The sequence below is a fragment of the Neofelis nebulosa genome, chromosome 18, assembly GCF_028018385.1.
Source record: "Neofelis nebulosa isolate mNeoNeb1 chromosome 18, mNeoNeb1.pri, whole genome shotgun sequence".
In the NCBI taxonomy this organism is placed as follows: Eukaryota; Metazoa; Chordata; class Mammalia; order Carnivora; family Felidae; genus Neofelis; species Neofelis nebulosa.
In genome coordinates, this window is record NC_080799.1 from 15,862,446 (window position 1) to 15,881,503 (window position 19,058).

The 19,058-nt window shown below is 38.5% G+C and overlaps 1 protein-coding gene across 7 annotated transcripts in view; it reads right to left on the reverse strand.

Moving 5' to 3' along the window:
• CRCP (CGRP receptor component) overlaps positions 1–19,058 on the reverse strand; it is a 47,323-nt gene that overhangs the window by 24,959 nt on the left and 3,306 nt on the right. Inside the window, exons 1-6 of one of the 7 annotated variants that reach the window (XM_058712079.1) lie at positions 14,495–14,545; positions 14,207–14,243; positions 9,263–9,361; positions 5,694–5,746; positions 3,652–3,746; positions 1,215–1,316 (exon numbers count right to left, since the gene is read on the reverse strand). Coding sequence is in view for 4 of the 7 variants with exons in the window: in XM_058712077.1 (XP_058568060.1) it covers positions 3,652–3,746; positions 9,263–9,361; positions 14,207–14,243 (231 nt within the window). In the remaining 3 variants the exon portion in view is untranslated. Of the gene's footprint in view, positions 1–1,214; positions 1,317–3,651; positions 3,747–5,693; positions 5,747–9,262; positions 9,362–14,206; positions 14,244–14,494; positions 14,546–19,058 lie in introns of those variants that run through there. The other 6 variants (XM_058712078.1, XM_058712081.1, XM_058712077.1 and 3 more) reach the window with 6 other exon arrangements.

The window sequence follows — 19,058 nt, forward strand, 5'->3', positions numbered from 1 at the left end:
TATGAATACTTCTTCTTTTTTTTTTTTTTTTTTTTTTTTTTTTAATTTTGAGAGAGACACAGAGAGAGCATGAGGAGCAGGGAAGGGGCAGAGAGAAGGGGAGAGAATCCCAAGCAGGCTCCGCACTATCAGCACAAAGCCCAAGGTGGGGCTTGAACTCACAAACCATGAGATCATGACCCAAGCCGAAACCAAGAGTTGGCCCACTCAACTGACTGAGCTACCCAGGCCCCCTGATTTTGTGTATTTCTTAAAATAATTTTCAGCTACCAAAAAAGGCCAGGCACCCCTGACTACTTCAAACACCACAAATATTAACCATAATATTTGTGTACCAATGGCAGGCAATAAAGCCACAACACCAGTGAGGATTCAGCTTCTGCTCTTTTCATTGTAAACACAACCTGCTTCAAATCTGTTTTATCAATATTAAAGGTTGTAATGGCCAAAAAGCATTTAGACTAAAGGAATAATTTCAACTGACTACATCGTTAGGTGCTCTCACAAAGTCTACTTTCTTGCATTTTGGCCTCCCCACTAAAAGAGTTTGGAGAAAAAAATGAGAACTCAGGTGACAGACTGATTTACTTAGATCAGTTGGAATGAAGTGATTTCATCATAACAGGTAGAATAACAACAGCACTTTATCATTCAGGAACCAAAAGCAAAGACAGCCAAAAAGGACAAAGTTAAACTAGAAAGCTGAAATAACGAACTCAAATATCCCCATCTGCAGTAGAGTCTATACAGTAACAGCAGTCCATTGGGCTGCTATGAAAATTACAATTAAATGAGAGTGTTAAATGCACGAACATTAAATGGACTCAATAAATGGAATGTGTAAATGGAATGTAAGGTAGAGACGTGAAACTTCCCTGGTTCATCCGATATAATTCATACTGGCTTTTAATAAGGAAGATCTTCTCTGATCCCCACCGCCCCCCCCACAAACATTACAAGCTTCTAAGCTTAAAGCTTATAATACATCAAAGAACAAGAATGACTTTGGGTAACAAGTAAATAATCTTCCCTCAAAAATACATACATATGATCCTAGACACAATCTACCAAGACTCGATGAAGAAATAAAAAATCTGAACAGAACTATAAGTAGTAGGGAGATTTAATGAATAATCTAAAACCTCAAATAAAGAAAGGTCCAGGACAAGATGGTTTCACAGGTGAATTCTAGCAAACATTTAACCAAGAATTACCACCAAATCTTCTCAGGGGCACCTGGGTGGCTCAGTTGGTACAGCATGCAACCCTTGATCTCAGGGTCGTGAGTGCAAGCCCCTCATTGGGCGTGGAACCTACTTAAAATAAATAAAGAATACAGTGTGTCAAATATTAAAAAAATAAACAACAACAACAAAAAAAACCCACTGAATCTTCTAACTCCTCTAAAATATTAAAGCAGACGGAACACTTTCTATTTTATAAGGCCAAGACTGCCCTGATACTAAAGCCAGATAAAGACACCACAAGAAAACTATAGACCAGTATCACTTAAGTTAGTGCAAAATCCTCAACAGTATATTAACCCAACCAGCATATTAAGGAATTACACACAATGACCAAGTGGGATTAATTCATGGAATGCAAGAACTGCTCAACACGTGAAAATCCATCAGTGTAATGTATCACACTAAAAACTGAAGGAAAAAAAACCCACCTAATCAGCTGAATTGTTGCAGAAAAAGCATGTGGCACAATTCAATACCCTTGCATGATAAAAATATTCAGCAAACTTGGAATAGAAGGAAACTACGTCAACATAACAAAGACCACATACAAAAAACCCACAGGTAACATCTATTCAATGGTGCAAGGGTTTGAAAGCTTTTCCTCTTAAGATTAGGAAGATGACAAGGATGACTGCTTTCACACTTTTTTTTTTTTTTAAGTTTATTTATTTTGAAAGAGAGAGAGAGAGAGAGAGAGAGAAAGACAGAGGGTGGGAGGGAGGGAGAGGGAGAGGGAGAGGGAGAGGGAGAATATCCCAAGCAAGCTTCAGGCAATCAGTGCAGAGCCTGACATAGGGCTTAATCTCACGAACCATGAGATCATGACTTGAACCGAAAGAGAGTCAGACGCTTAACCAAATGAGCCACCCAGGCGTCCCTGATTTCACCACTTCTATTCAACATAGTACTGGAAGTCCTAGCCAGAGGAATTAAACAAGAAAAAGACACAAAAGCATGCAAACTGAAAAAGAAGTAAAATTATCTCTGTTCACAAACAACACTATGATATAGGTGGAAAAGCCTAAAGATGCAACAAAAAACTGTTAGAACTGATAAACAATTTCAGCAAAGTTACAGGATACAAAAATTAACACATGAAAACCAGTTGTGTTTCTATACACTGATAATGAACAATCTGAAAAAGAAATTAAGAAAACAATTCCATTTACAACAGCACTGAAAAAAATTAAATAATTAGGGATAAACTTAACCAAGGAGGTAAAAGATTTGTATACTGAAGACTATAAAATATTGCTGAAAGATTTAAAGACAAAAATAGAAAGAAATCCCATGTTTGTGGACTGCAAAACTTTACACTGTTAAGATGTCAATACTATCCAAAAACAACCTACAGATTCAACATAATCCCTATCAAAATCCCAATAACATTTTTTTGCAGAAATAGAAAAAGCCATATGGAAATCCCAAGGGACCCTAAACAATCCAAATCATCTTGAAAAAGAATACAAACAGAAAATGGAACAGTGATTGTCAGGGGCTGGGGTGAGGAAGAAATGGGAGTTATTTAATTGGTACAGAGTTCCAGTTTTGTAAGATTAAAAACTCCTGGATACTGGTTGCACAACATGTGAATATATTTAACACTAATGAACTACACACTTAAAAGTGGTTAAGATGATAAATTTTACCACAAGTGAAAAAACAAAGTATATACACACAAACACACATTTGAAAGAGGACTGCCTTCAGAGTTCACCTGGAGAGGCAAGAGAAGTCACTTAGTTTATTGACAGTGTAGCCCCCGTGTGTCTGAAATAACACCAATGTTTCCCCCAAAAGAAAATTATTAATTATCCTGAATGAATGACAACGGCTTTTGGGATTTATCAGCTCTGGTATTAATTCTAAAAGACTAGGGCTAGTATTCTTCTCATATAAACTAATCTTAATCCAATTTTTAATGATGTTTATAATTCCTATTTAAAAAAAGAAAGAAAGAAAGTAACCAGGAAAAGTAATCAAGCCCCTGGAAGACAATATGATCAACCCATTTTTGCCCCAAGTAAACACAAATGCCAAATGACTTAACTGATCAACTTTATAAAGAGCACTGTAATTTGTGAACTTCATTTCTAACCAATTTGGCCTGAGTGCTAGAAAGGGGTTATGGGGCAGCTCATAGAACTGGGATTCAAAAAAAACAACAAAAAACAAAGAAAGATTTTTTACATTACATTCTGTTTCTGGCTCTAGAAAGACACTTGTGTCTAAGTCTTAGCTGTCTGGTCTATGATACCATGATCCTACTGTAAAAGAGCACTGTGTGTTAATTATGATTCAAAACCCAACTAAATAGAAATACACCAATGCTCAGGATGGTTTTTATAAGCTATCATTTTCATTATGTGTCACACTTTTCCTAGTTAAAATAATTTTTACTTACTTGGTCAACTTGTGGCTTTTCATTGCTGTGAGAAACTCTCTGACAATCTCAGGACTCTGGTGCCTGCATGGTGTTTTTGATATATATTTTAATGTCTACGAAAAAAATTTTAAAAAGAAAATGCATAAGACAAAAAAATCTGAATGAGAAAAAGGGAAGACAATGGTTATAATTTAGTATTGTAAAATTTTGTTTAAAAAATCTTCTATAGGGGTGCCTCGGGTGGCTCAGTCGGTTAAGTGTCCAACTTCAGCTCAGGTCACGATCTCATGGTTTGTGAGTTCAAGCCCCACATCAGTCTCTGTGTTGACAACTCAAAGTCTGGAGCCTGCTTCAGGTTCTGTGTCACCCTCTCTCTCTGTCCCTCCCCTGCTCACTCTGTCTCTCACTCTCTCTCAAAAATAAAAAAAATATTAAATAAAAATAAAAGATAATCTTCTATTAAAAAATGCCTTCAGGAGAGTTAATCTTCATATAATGGGAATTCCTCAAAAAGAAAATCAGTAGCTAGAACAGGAATAATGAATGACATTCAGGAAGAAAGCTTTCCTGATCTTAAAAAAAAAGAAAAACCTCAATCTGACAATTGTGTTATATTTCAATTTTTTTCTTTTTTCTTTTTAATGTTTATTTTTAAGGGAGAGTGCAAGTGGGAGAGGAGCAGAGAGAGAGAGGAGGACAGAGGGTCCAAAGCAGGCTTCACACTGAAAGCAGCAAGCCCAATGTGGGGCTCGAACTCATGAAACGTGAGATTATGACCTGAGCAGAAGTTGCCACTCAACCGACTGAGCCACCTAGGAGCCCCTTCAGACAATTTTTTTAAAGACATGAAACCCAAAGAATAAAATAGTCACAAATCCATACGGATATACGTAAATAAATAAATGGATGAGAAGGAACAATTGTTTGTTACAGAAGATTTCTATGTGTTAAATATGGAAGGAATGAGGGAAATAATCACCATCAGGCAATTGAACCACAGTAATAATTACTGCAGGAAAGACCTACCAATGAATACTAAAATCAATGGGCAAAAGCTTAAGGAGAAATATGATATTTGCATAGCCTCACAGCATCTTCCCCAAATATTTATTAATACTGTGATAGTTTTAATATATATGTCCTCAAACTCTTTGATACCCTTCCCTTCAAGAGGTACCTTTCTTTTTTTTTTTATTTTTATTTAAAAAAAAATTTTTTTTAACGTTTATTTATTTTTGAGACAGAGAGAGACAGAGCACAAACGGGGGAGGGTCAGAGAGAGAGGGAGACACAGAATCTGAAACAGGCTCCAGGCTCTGAGCAGTCAGCACAGAGCCTGACGCGGGGCTCGAACTCACATACCGCGAGATCGTGACCTGAGCCGAAGTCGGCTGCTTAACCGACTGAGCCACCCAGGCGCCCCTCAAGAGGTGCCTTTCAATGGACTGGACTTGGTGACTCCTTTCTAATGAATACGAAGTGTAAACAGAAAAACAGTAACTTTACAGTGGGGAAACCAGGCAGATACCACTGTAATCAAGTGATCTCAGTTAACAGTACCAGTGACAAGACACTGATATCATGTACCCTGTATCACACACTGAGCAGGGCACATCGCTTCTGTGGCATTCTTCCCCAAAAGCTGTAACTTCAGTTTGATCATGAGAAAACATCAAACAAACCAAAGCTGAAGGACATTCTATAAAAGACTTGCATTGGTACTCTTCAAAGTGTCAAGGTCATGCATGGAAGATGAGGAAAGACTGAGGAAAGACTAAGGATCCCTTACAGACGGGAGGATATAAGGAGACATGCTAACATTTAACCTGTTAAATACAAAATGGCATCCTGAATCAGATCCTTGAACAGAAAAAGGGCATTAATGGAAAAACCGAGAAAATCTGAATAAAATGTTTGTGTAATTTTCTTAGTTTTGATCATTGTACCATGGTTAAATAAAATGTTAACATCAAGGAAACCTGGGGGAAGGACATATGGGAACTCTCAACACCATCTTTATAACTTTTCTGTAAAATTATCTCAAAATAAAAGGCTCTTACTTTTTTTAAAAGAGAGAATCCCACCTAGACATAACTTGAAAGGAATTTCAAGCCTGTAAAGTAAACAGTAACCTCATAAGTTAAGAGTTTCTCTCAAGTTCAAAAATCTGGTTGGTCTCAGACTCCTCCACAACGACAAACAATAAGAGACCAAGTAATACCTACAGAGCCTTGACGACTGAAGGCTGAGCCCAATAACTCCATAGTCAGATGAGGGGTCATTCACATTAAAAACACAAGAAATACATTCTCAAGTATAAACAGTCTCAAAACACTTAACACCACAACAACTTTCCTTAAGGTACCACATATTAAAAGCAAGAGCTTAATGAGTATGTAATAGAGTGGCAGTGAGCTTAGACTAATTTAAGCATGCAGAAAAGCACCTGACAGCTTGAAATTTGGCTGTAAAACTAATTACAAACATTTCATTTTTTTTTTTTTTTAGAGATGGATGAACGATACAATGTAAAAGAACATGAGTGAATAAATGAATGATGGGATTTCAAACACATGATTAGATGAACAAAACCAGACAGGGAGGAATGGGGACAAACGTACTAAACTCCCCCTTAAATTCCTTAAAAGGGATTATGGTAACTTAACCCAGGTTTAATTTTGTCTTTGAAAAGATAAAGATAATTAAAACTAAATCCTGGGGTGCCTGGTTGGCTCAGTTGGTTAAGCGTCCAACTCGATCTTAGCTCAGGTCATGATCCCAGGATCATGAGATCAAGCCCCTGAGCATGGAGCTTGCTTGGGATTCTCTTTCTCTCTCTCTCTCTCTCTCTCTCTCTCTGCCCCTCTCCCCCTAAAATAACAAAGTAAATAAAAATGCCCTCCTCAATACCCATCACCCACCCTCCCCTCCCTCCCACCCCCCATCAACCCTCAGTTTGTTCTCAGTTTTTAACAGTCTCTTATGCTTTGGCTCTCTCCCACTCTAACCTCTTTTTTTTTTTTTTCCTTCCCCTCCCCCATGGGTTTCTGTTAAGTTTCTCAGGATCCACATAAGAGTGAAACCTCTCTGTATGGCTTATTTCACTTAGCATCACACTCTCCAGTTCCATCCACGTTGCTACAAAAGGCCGTATTTCATTCTTTCTCATTGCCACGTAGTACTCCATTGTGTATATAAACCACAATTTCTTTATCCATTCATCAGTTGATGGACATTTAGGCTCTTTCCATAATTTGGTTATTGTTGAGAGTCCTGCTATAAACATTGGGGTACAAGTGCCCCTATGCATCAGTATTCCTGTATCCCTTGGGTAAATTCCTAGCAGTGCTATTGCTGGGTCATAGGGTAGGTCTATTTTTAATTTTTTGAGGAACCTCCACACTGTTTTCCAGAGTGGCTGCACCAATTTGCATTCCCCCCAACAGTGCAAGAGGGTTCCCGTTTCTCCACATCCTCGCCAGCATCTATAGTCTCCTGATTTGTTCATTTTGGCCACTCTGACTGGCGTTGAGTGGTTTAGCATCCTTAACTCTCAATTTCAGCTCAGGTCATGATCTCACGGTTCATGAGTTCAAGTCCCATATCAGGCTCCGTGCTGATAGTGTGGAGCCTGCTAGGAATTCTCTCTCTGCCCCCTCCCCTGCTCTCTCTCTCAAAATAAATAAATAAACTTTAAAAAGAATAATAAAATGTCAAAAAAATAAAAGTTAAAAAAAATAAAAACTAAACCCTTTATAAAGACAAAATCAGATTTGAAAGGAAATAGCCAAAACATAAATTAAAATGACAGATATAAAAATCAAACATCACAGGGGCACCTGGGTGGCTCGGCCGGTTAAGCGTTGACTCTTGATTTTGGCTCAGGTCATGATCTCACTGTTCATGAGTTCGAGACCCCTATCAGGCAGAGCCTGCTTGGGATTCTGTCTCCCTCTCTCTCTGACCCTCCCCAACCTGCTCTCTCTCAAAATAAATAAAAGTAAACTTTTAAAAAAATTATTAAAAAAATCAAACATCATATATAACAAATATAATAGCTTAAACTTTCTTTTTTAAGGATAAAGCATAAGGTTGGAAGAAAACATAGCAAAATGTCAACTAGATGTTAGATTATAAATTACTTTAGCTTTCCTCTTTATCCTTTTTGGTACTTCCTAAGTTTTTTACAATAAAAAACATCACTTTTTGTGCAATAAAGAATTGAGCTTTGGGGCACCTGGGTGGCTCAGTTAGTTGAGCATCCGACTTCAGCTCAGGTCATGATCTCACAGTCTGTGGGTTCGAGCCCCACGTCGGGCTCTGTGCTGACAGCTCAGAGCCTGGAGCCTGCGTCAGATTCTGTGTCTCCCTCTCTCTCTTCCCCTCCCCTGCTCATGCTCTCTCTCTCTCTCTCTCTCTCATTAATAAATAAACGTTGGAAGGAAGAAAGGAAGGAAGGAAGGAAGGAAGGAAGGAAGGAAGGAAGGAAGGAAGAAAAAGAAAGAAAGAAAGAAAGAAAGAAAGAAAGAAAGAAAGAAAGAAAGAAAGAAAGAAAGAAAGAAAGGCGAAAGAAAGAGAGAGAATTGAGCTTTGCCCAAAGAGACGGTCTGGCCTTTGCCTTCAGCTTCTGAGAGGCAATGTTATACTTAATAGGAGTATCTTTCTCTGGAGGTCTTATGTCATAATGAATAGTCTTAACAATGTGACTTAGGGTGGAGGCTTTGGGTCATGCAGAATCAGTGCACCTGGAGGCTGAGATGAACTACAACGGGCAACCAATCATTCAATCATGCCTATATAACAGAACTCAAATAAAAATTTGGGGGGGCGCCTGGGTGGCGCAGTCGGTTAAGCGTCCGACTTCAGCCAGGTCGCGATCTCGCGGTCCGTGAGTTCGAGCCCCGCGTCAGGCTCTGGGCTGATGGCTCGGAGCCTGGAGCCTGTTTCCGATTCTGTGTCTCCCTCTCTCTCTGCCCCTCCCCCGTTCATGCTCTGTCTCTCTCTGTCCCAAAAATAAATAAAAAACGTTGAAAAAAAAAAAAAAATTAAAAAAAAAAAAAAAAATTTGGGAAGCTGAAGTTTAGCTGAGCTTCCCTGGTTGACAATATTTTGTATGTATTATCACACACTGATTTCAAGAGAAACATTTTCTGACTCCACCCACATTAGAGGACAAACATTTTCTGACTCCACCCACATAAGAGGAGGATAGAAGCTCTGTGTTGGCATTTCTCCTAGAATCTGCCTCATATGCTTCTTCCTTTGGTCAATTTTAATCTGTATCCTTTCCATGTAATGAACCATAACTGTGAATGTAATAGCTTTCAGTGAGTTCTGAGTACTTCCAGTAAATTACTGAACCCAAGGGTGGTCTTAGGGATCCCTGACTCGCAAATGGTGTTAGAATTGAGGACAGTCTTTTTTTTTTCACTATTCCCTCTAACTCTGTCATTGGCTAACCTCACCATTGGCCAAATTTCCTCCACTTGCATGAACAGAATAAAAACTGGGTTAGAGTAAAACTACTCAAATCAGTAAGAGTCAGTCATGATTTGGTGGCCAGTCATCCCTGGAATAAACCAACCCCTCAATGCTAGTTTCGGTAGCCCCTCAACAAGCCTAGGCTTACTTCATAGGTGATAGTATTCAAGTTCTGTTGCCCAGAATTGTGTTTGTTCTTTCCACTTTCTTTCCGTTGCTCTTTCAGATCAGTCAGTAACTGGAACACCTGGGAAGTGATAAAAGATTTTTATGAGTAAATGTGAGAAATGTATCTATTTCATGAGCAATGATTTTTTAAGTTTATTTTATTTATTTATTTATTTATTTTGAGAGAGAGGGAGCAAGCAAGCAGGGGAGGGGCATACAGAGGATCCCAAGAAGGCTCCACACTGTCAGAGCAGAGCCCAATTCAGGGCTCAAACTCACGAAACATGAGATCACAATCCAAGCCAAAACCAACAAGGTCGGAAGCTTAACGGACTGAGCCACCCAGGCACCCCTCAAGGTCAATGATTCTAAAGGATAAACAGAATACTACGTCTTTTCTTTCAAACCCTCCCCTTAACTCTTCATTAGAGCAAATATGAGTCTGAGAAGCATCTGACATTTTAAAAATGCTTTTAGGGGCGCCTGGGTGGCGCAGTCGGTTAAGCGTCCGACTTCAGCCAGGTCACGATCTCGCGGTCCGTGAGTTCGAGCCCCGCGTCAGGCTCTGGGCTGATGGCTCGGAGCCTGGAGCCTGTTTCCGATTCTGTGTCTCCCTCTCTCTCTGCCCCTCCCCCGTTCATGCTCTGTCTCTCTCTGTCCCAAAAATAAATAAAAAACGTTGAAAAAAAAAAAATTTTAAAAATGCTTTTATCTAAGTCAAGTAATCCAAATTCATTAGTTTACTGAAATATTTCAAATGTTTCCTTATTAATATACACCATATCACTAATTTCCTCTGATCTCAAAAATATATTAATATTTGAAAGTAAACTTTCTTAAAATATGATATCTCAATAGATGTAGACAACGAATTTTCTAAAATTCAACATCCAGGGCACCTGGGTTGCTCAGTTGGTTGAGCATCTGACTTCAACTCATGTCATGATCTTTGGTTTTTGAGTTCAAGCCCCACATTGGGCCCACCGCTATTAGCACAGAGCCCACTGTGGATCCTCTATTCCCCTCTCACTCTGCCTCTCCCCCACTCACACTATCAAAAATAAAAATGAAACATTAAAAAAAATTATTTTAACATCCATTTATGATAAAACTCTCAAAAAAGTGGGTAGAGAGGGAACATACCCAATGTGTAAAGGCCATGTGTGACAAGCCCTAAGTTAACATCATACTGAACAGTGAAAAGCTGAAAGCTTTTCCTATAAGATCAGGAAGAAGTCAAAGATGCCACTCTTGCCCCTTTTATTTTTTTAAATGTTTATTTTTGAGAGAGAGAGACAGACAGACAGATCCTAAGAGGGTGAGGGGCCGGGAGAGGGAGACACAGAAGCCAAAGCAGGCTCTAGGCTCCAAACTGCCAGCATAGAGCCTGATGTGGGGCTTGAACTCACAAACTGCAAGATCATAACCTGAACCAAAGTCGGATGCTCAACTGACTGAGCCACCCAGGTGCCCCACTCTTGCTCCTTTTATTCAACACAGTATTGGAAGTCCTTGCTAGAGCAATTAGGCAAGAAAATAAATAAAAGGCAGCCAAATTGGAAAGAAAGTGGTAAAACTGTCACTATTTGCAGATGACAGGATACTATATATAGAAAACCCTAAAGACTACCAAAAAACTGAACTAAAAATAAATTCAGTAAGGTTATAGCATACAAAATCAATATACAGAAATCTATTGCATGTATACATGATAATAATGAACTACCAGAAAGAAGCAATCTGTAGCAATCTACAGATTCAGTGCAATCTCTATCAAAATTCCAATGGCATTTTTCACAGAACAATCCTAAACTTTCATGGAACCACAGAAGACCCTGAATAGTCAAAGCAACCTTGAGAAAGAAGAGCTAAGCTGGAGGCATCATGCTTCCTGATTTCAAATTATATTACAAAGCCACGGAAATCAAAACAGTATTGTTACTGGCATAAAAACAGACATATAAATCAATGGAATAGAACAGTGTGTCCAGAAGTAAACTCACACATATGTAGTTACTTAATTTTTTTTAAGCTTATTTATTTTCAGAGAGAGAGAGAGAGCGCGCACGCAAAAGGGAGAAGCAGAGAGAGAGGGAGAGAGTGAGAATTCCAAGCAGGCTCTGCATTGTCAGCTCAGAGCCTGACAAGGGGCTTGAACTCACCAATCACGAGATCATGACCTGAGCTGAAAACAAGAGCAAGACACTCAACTGACTGAGCCACCCAGGCATCCCTGTGGTTAATTTTTGACAAAGAAGCCAAGAATATACAATGGGGAAAAGACAGTCTCTTCAATAAATGGTGCTGGGATGGGGAGCCTGGGTGGTTCAGTGGGTTAAGAGTCAGACTCTTGGAGTTCGAGCCCCACATTGGGCTCTGCACTGACATCACGGAGTCTGCTTGGGATTCTGTCTCCCTCTCTCTCTGCCCCTCTCCCACTTGTTCTCTATCTCTCAAAATAAATAAAAATAAACTTAAAAAAAACAGATATTGCCTTAAAGATTAAATGGTATCCATTCATATTTAAAAAAAAAAAAAAAGGTACTGGAAAAACTGGTCAAAAGGAAGAGAATGAAAGTGGACCACTACCACATAACCACACAGAAAAATTAACTCAAAATGGATTGAAGAATTGAATGTAAGACCTGAAGCCATAAAGCTCCTACAAAAAACAAAGGAGGTAAGCTCCTTGGTATCAGTCTTGGTGATGATTTTTTTTTTTTTTAACACCAAAAGCAAAGGCAACAAAAGCAAAAATAAAAAAGTAGGACTATATCAAACTAAAAGACACAGCAAAGGAAACCATCAGCAAAATGAACAACCTACTAGATGAGAAAATATCTGCAAATCACTTATCTGATAAAAAGTTAATATCCAAAATATATAAAGAACTTATACCCAAAAACCAATCTGATTAAAAAATGGGCAGGGGAGGGGCGCCTGGGTGGCGCAGTCGGTTAAGCGTCCGACTTCAGCCAGGTCACGATCTCGCGGTCCGTGAGTTCGAGCCCCGCGTCAGGCTCTGGGCTCATGGCTCAGAGCCTGGAGCCTGCTTCCGATTCTGTGTCTCCCTCTCTCTCTGCCCCTCCCCCGTTCATGCTCTGTCTCTCTCTGTCCCAAAAATAAATAAAAAACGTTGAAAAAAAAATTTTTTTTTAAATAAATAAATTAAAAAAAAAATGGGCAGGGGAGCAGAATAGACAATTTTCAAAAGAAGATATATGGATGGCCAACAGACACATAAAAAAGATACAAAATCACTAGTCATCAGGGAAATGCAAATCAAAAAAATCAAATGAGCTATCACTTAACACCTGTTAAAATGGCTAATACCAAAGAGACAAGAAAGAGTAAGTTTTGGCAAGAACGTGAAGAAAAGGAAACCTGTGTGCACTGTTGGTAGGAATGTAATTTCGTTCAGTCACTATAGAAAACAGTACGGAGGTTCCTCAAAAAGTTCCTCAAATAGGGGCGCCTGGGTGGCTCAGTTGGTTGAGCATCCAACTCTTGATACCGGCTCAGGTCATGATCTTGGTTTGTGAAACTGAGCCCTGCAACAGACTCCATGCTAACAGTGCAGAGACTGCTTGGGATTCCCTCTTTCTCCTTCTGCCCTTCCCCTTCCCCCTCTTTCTCAAAATAAATAAATAAACCTAAAAAAAATTTTTTTGCACTAAGTTTTTAAAAAAAACAGGATTCTGCTTCAATGAAATGAAAATCTACTAAATTTATATCTGAAAAATAAAAATTATGAGGCAAGAGTTAAATACAAATTTTACCAAAAATAAAAATAAAAAAAATAATAATAATGCTATAGAACGTTGGAAGTAAACTCTCCCAGCAAGGGAAAAACGTGTGTTAGCGCTGAGGAGCATGGGGGGGGGGGGGGGGCAGATATAGCTTTCCTGTTTTAGAGATTATGCCAGAGAACTGAGGGAAGTATAGGCTCATAGAGCATACTACATACAATGCAACCTGTCATTATTTTTTCAGCAATAGTGTCATGAGCTCCAATTAATGCAATGTTTCCCCAATGGATAAAACACCCAAATACCCAGCAGAATCCAAACTGGACAAGGAAGTTCCTAAAAGCCGATGGCTTGACTCACAACCATCTCCTTCCTATTATTAGCAGCAACAACTTAAGGAAGGAGTATGGCCAACTGTGTTAATTCCACTATCTTCTATATCACACAATGGAAACTCCAATCTCCTAGAGTTTTCATGAATTGATATTCTAGAAAATGAAAAATTGACCGTGAATGTATGAATCGTTCTTTCTACACCCAGAGTTAACCTATCAGATGTACCAAACAAGACACAGGCAAAATAGAAAGTAGGCAAAAATAAATAATGTTATTATCCTCCCTCTCACCAACTTTTTTCCTTTTTTTCCTCCCTTTCTTCAGCAACCCAACCCTCAAGTCCCCAGATTTCAAATCTTTTAGTTCCTACTAAATTATTCATAATGGTGCATCAACTAAGCACTCATCTTCAGTATGGTGTTAATACTTATGAGACTATTATGGGGATCAAAATAATAACATAAAAGCATTTTATAGGCAAAAAGTGGTAATTAGGAAAAGGCATTAAGTATTTCAATGGAAAACTTTCACAGACAGAAAACAGTTCCGAATAGATGCTTCCATCCCATAAAGGCATACAAAATGAAAATCTAAAATCTTTGGGATTTGGGGAAGGTTGCCTACTATAAAGTCTTCCCAGCTTCCCTGAATTACCATGTATAATTTACCAAGCTTATAATAATTCCAAGGTCCACCAGATGGTGCCATCTGTCCTATTTTAAAGTGGAAAATCCAAATGAATTCAGTCATTTTTAATTAAAACTAATTCAATAATCTTCAGAAGCAGAGGACAAACTACCAAAGAGGAAACTACAATAATTTATTTCAAAGCTATTTACCTCATAATTACTGAGCAGAGCAGAATTGGCATCCTTCCTGGAAAATAAAGTAAATTGTTGTCAGTCTAGGCACACATTCCTTTGTGGAAATTAAATATCTGTAAAATACCTGTGTCAAGATTCAGTAGTCCACTTCAGGAATTTAGGGACTATAAACCTAAAATTGAGAATGTCCTAAGTCCTACTGGTTTAGCTGGCAATGAACAATTTCAGAGCAAACTTCCCTCTTTACAGCCACAGTATATCACATATCCATTACTAAGTAGGTGACCAAAACACAATGCTTACCCTTAGTCTACGTAGGCAGAAGTTAAGTCAGTCATCTGGGAGAGAAGTTAATTGCGGGAAGAACATGGGGCAAAACCAGAGGGTTGGAAAGGGGTGTCAATAAACAGTGAGGGTGCTAGAATTAACTGGAGAAACAGTGCTGTCTCATCCCACAGCCACGTCCTTTCCCCAGTACGATCTAACTCCCACCAGTTATCAACATCTTGGGCAGGCAAGTCCTCCTGCTGAATCCCCAGAAATGGAATCATTAACACTAACATTGCTGCTGGGAATCCCAGCAATGTCAGGAATCCTGCTAGATATCCACAAAGGCGTTCATCTTCTGTATCAATTCAACAAGTAGAGTTCATGTGTCAAGTAGTGGTCAAAAGCGTGGTACCCCTGTGATCAAGGCAAATGTCATCTTTCATGTATGAGTGAGCACAGCAATGTGACTTGTATTCAATTAAAATCAAGCCATTCTACAATACCACATCAGAAGTATTTACTGTTTTTAACAGTCCAGAGGCAGTATAGTGTGATAATTAAGAACACAGTTATGAAACCTGAAAAATCTGGGTTCACATTCTAGCTTTGACACTTATAAGGTATGGGAGTTTTAGGGAGTTTATTAACTCTCCTAAGCTTCCCCATTTAAAATAAAAAATGGGGCTAAACTAGTACCTAGAAGTACAGCCTGGGTTCTAAACCCAGCTCCACCGAACATTAGAGCTCTGTGAATTTAGGCAAGTTACTTAACCTCTTTGTGCTTAAATTTCCTCACCCATAAAATGACAATTATAGTACTAACCACATAAGATTATTTACAGGATTAAACTGAAAGATGTAAAGTACTAGAACACAGTAAGTACTCAAAATGCCATCTATTACCACTACCTGTGTTACAACCATAACTTCTTCCTACCTCACAGAGCTATTAGGAGGATGAAATGAGACAACAAATTTTTAAAGTGTAGCCTCATTCCTGGTATTAAGATCCTCCTTAGTGGAAGGTTATTAGTTTTTAAAGATACTACTTCACTGATTTCTCATTAAAAACCCTGTGATATAGGAATTATTAGGACTCCTTCTTTATAAATGATGAAATTGAGGGGCTCCTGGGTGGCTCAGTCGGTTAAGCGGCCGACTTCGGCTCAGGTCATGATCTCGTGGTCTGTGAGTTCAAGCCCTGCGTCGGGCTCTGTGCTGACAGCTCAGAGCCTGGAGCCTGTTTGAGATTCTGTGTCTCCCTCTCTCTGACCCTCCCCCGTTCATGCTCTGTCTCTCTCTGTCTCAAAAATAAAAAAACATTAAAAAAAAAAAAAAGAAAAATGAGACTGGACAAATAGAAATCGGTAATGCAGAATCCTACAAATTCAGGAGGACGTCTGGACTTGACATAATGTATAATAAAGACTACAGTTTGTTACTAAACCAGGAGCAGAGCTGTGTAATGAAAATGCTCACATAAAATTTCAAAAACGTGGGCCAAAGAGGTGGGTGATTTCCCTAGTCAATCAATAACGCAAAACGAGCAGGTGGCTACCATAAGGGTCCAACCTGGGACTTTGGTCAGCAGCACAGTGACGTCAGCTCTAATCAAGTCAACATGTGAACCTTACCAAATGCTGCTGGTCATTCAACAAATAGCTGAGATTTCACAAAAGTGTTGCTTTGCCCAAGTAACCACAATTGCACTCAGGTCACAAAGAATATCATACTGAAAAGTAATCTAACATAAGAAGGATATGCAGAATCAGTGTATATGATATGCTTCACTTAAAACTGAAAATGACAGGGGCACCTGGGTGGCTCAGTCGGTTAAGCGGCCGCCTTCGGCTCGGGTCATGATCTCGCGGTCCGTGAGTTCGAGCCCTGCGTCGGGCTCTGTGCTGACAGCTCAGAGCCTGGAGCCTGTTTCAGATTCTGTGTCTCCCTCTCTCTGACCCTCCCCTGTTCATGCTCTGTCTCTCTCTGTCTCAAAAATAAATAAATGTTAAAAAAAAAAAAAAAAACCAAACTGAAAACGACAAGTGAAACCACATGTCATCTCTGCCTACTCAATCAAGAAGTCAGCCCACTAGGCTTTTTCCTATCTTTGCTTGAAATTGAGTTAAAACTCCCTGTTTGTCCTAAAATACACTGTAACTAAGAGATCCCTTGCTGGAACAGACTGGAAAATAATACAAATGTTATTTTTCCTCAAGGCTAAGGGGTCAGGTGTCACTGTTACAACTTCACTTCCAAATCATGGCCTCTCCTCTGTCATGGAGAATTATCCCATGCCTTGGGAAATTTGTCCTTGGCTATTTCAAGTTATTGCCCCACTGCCTGAGCTGATATTGTTAATGCAAGAAGCCAAAGAACATCATTTGTCTTTACTAAAACCAATATACAAAGGAGAGACACTCTCTTGTACATGTGTTTTAATGAACCTGTGTTTGGGGGCCAGGAGAACAATGGATGTTTAAACAAGTACCACATCTTAGAGATTCTGGTTGGCAGAAGCTGACTTATTAATTTATTCTTATATTAGGAAGATAAATAATTTTTTTACCCAGTAAATACTAATAGAGTAAATGCCAATATGTGCTGGGCTTTCCTTTATTCAATTAAAATGTCAATGGGCATAATAATATCTACCTTTTATAAAACGGACTATGTTCATTTCAATTCCTGAATGAAATGTATATATTGATAAATTTTTTAAAAACAGCTTTTCAGGCTCTGGGCTGATGGCTCAGAGCCTGGAGCCTGTTTCCGATTCTGTGTCTCCCTCTCTCTCTGCCCCTCCCCCGTTCATGCTCTGTCTCTCTGTCTCAAAAATAAATAAACGTTAAAAAAAAAAAAAAAAACAGCTTTTATCCTACTATAACCACCACTAAGTGGCAGGTTGCTGGGACCAGGGTATGGCAAGACTGGACAGACATCAACTAAATCAAATGATCTAATTTAATAGCACCAATGATGATGCGATGCACTGAGAAAGACACATCCCTTACAGCAACCCTGTCAAAGAATTTTTAATTTGAATCCAGTCATGAGGATATAACCAGACAAATCCAAGTTAAGGAACATACTTTAAAACAAATGGTTTAGACTCTTCAAATATCAATGTCATTTGTAACAATGTCAATGTCACAAAAACAAGTTAGGAAACTGTTCTTAAAGGAGATTAAAGAACTATGACAACTACAAGTTGTATGACAATTAAAAATGTATGATTCTTGAAAGGATCTTGAATCGGTGGTTAAAAAAAATCCAGCTAAAATGACATTGTTGGGACAACTGGAGAAATTTTAATATAGGCTGTAGTTTAATGATACTGGTACATCAGTGCTAAATTCCCTGGTTGTGACAATGGTATTGCAGTTAAATAGAATACATTTTTATGACTGGATAAAATGACACGATATCTCCAACTTTGAAATGATTCAGTAGCGTGTGTGTGTGTGTGTGTGTGTGTGGAGAGAGAGAGAGAGAGAGAGATTAGGCAAATATATCAAAATGTTAACAAACGGTGACTCTAGATAGAGGGTATAAAGGTATTTATGGTGTTCTTTTTGCAACTGTTCTATGGGTTTGGAATTTTTCAAACTAAAAAGTTGAGAAAAATGGAAATGTAAAACTAAAGAATTCTATAATGTTAAAAAAAAAAGACAGTAGTATAACTTATAATTAAGGACATAAAATGCATTTTCCTCCAATGTTTTTTAGGGTAACTATAATCTGTCAATTATATGTTTATAAGCCATTGTTTCTACTGAGCAGGAATTGTCTGCTCTCTATATAACTTACACTTCAGTATTATGTAATACATTCACAAGCATTCAGACTTCTAGAAACTCCCCACCTACACAAAACTTCATATTCTCCTAAAGGACTTAAACTAGTACTGATTTTATTTACAGATGTTTAAAGCAAATATTCCAAGTGAATTTTAAAGATTGTTTGAATCTATATTTACATGTAGGAGTTACTTAATCTCCTTAAGTAATGAATTAGTTGACTGAAGTTGACTTGCTATTTGAAATGTAATGTGTAATTTTGCTTAACTTGCTGAGTCATTTAAGGGATGCAAACAACTACTTTGGAAAATCGAATTCTGAATAAACAGAACAAAATGATCTATTGGCAGACCTTTCTTTAGAAACACACATACACATGCAAACAGCACCTTTTAACTGCCACACAGTTAATTTACGCATGCAATGATGAACAGAACTGCTCAAATTCTCCTATGTTCAACCTTTGATTCAAGTCATGTTCTGAAAAACTAAAGTACAAGAAAACTGGGCAGCCTTCAAAGTCAATGAACTGTTTAATCTGTAGCATTCTCTCGGGAGCTAGCAAAAAAATATCCTCTTTCCAGTCCTGTTACAGGACCTGTTCGGCCAACTTCTCTAAATCTCAGTATTTCCAGCTGTAAAATGAAGGAATTCTGACATGATCTCAAAAGGATTATAGAGAAGATAGTCCATTTTCCCTATGTATATTAAATTCAAGAATAAAAGAGTGAACACAAAGCTTTCCAGGTATATAAACAATCCCAAGGCATTAGACAAAGTTACCCAAATAGCAAATA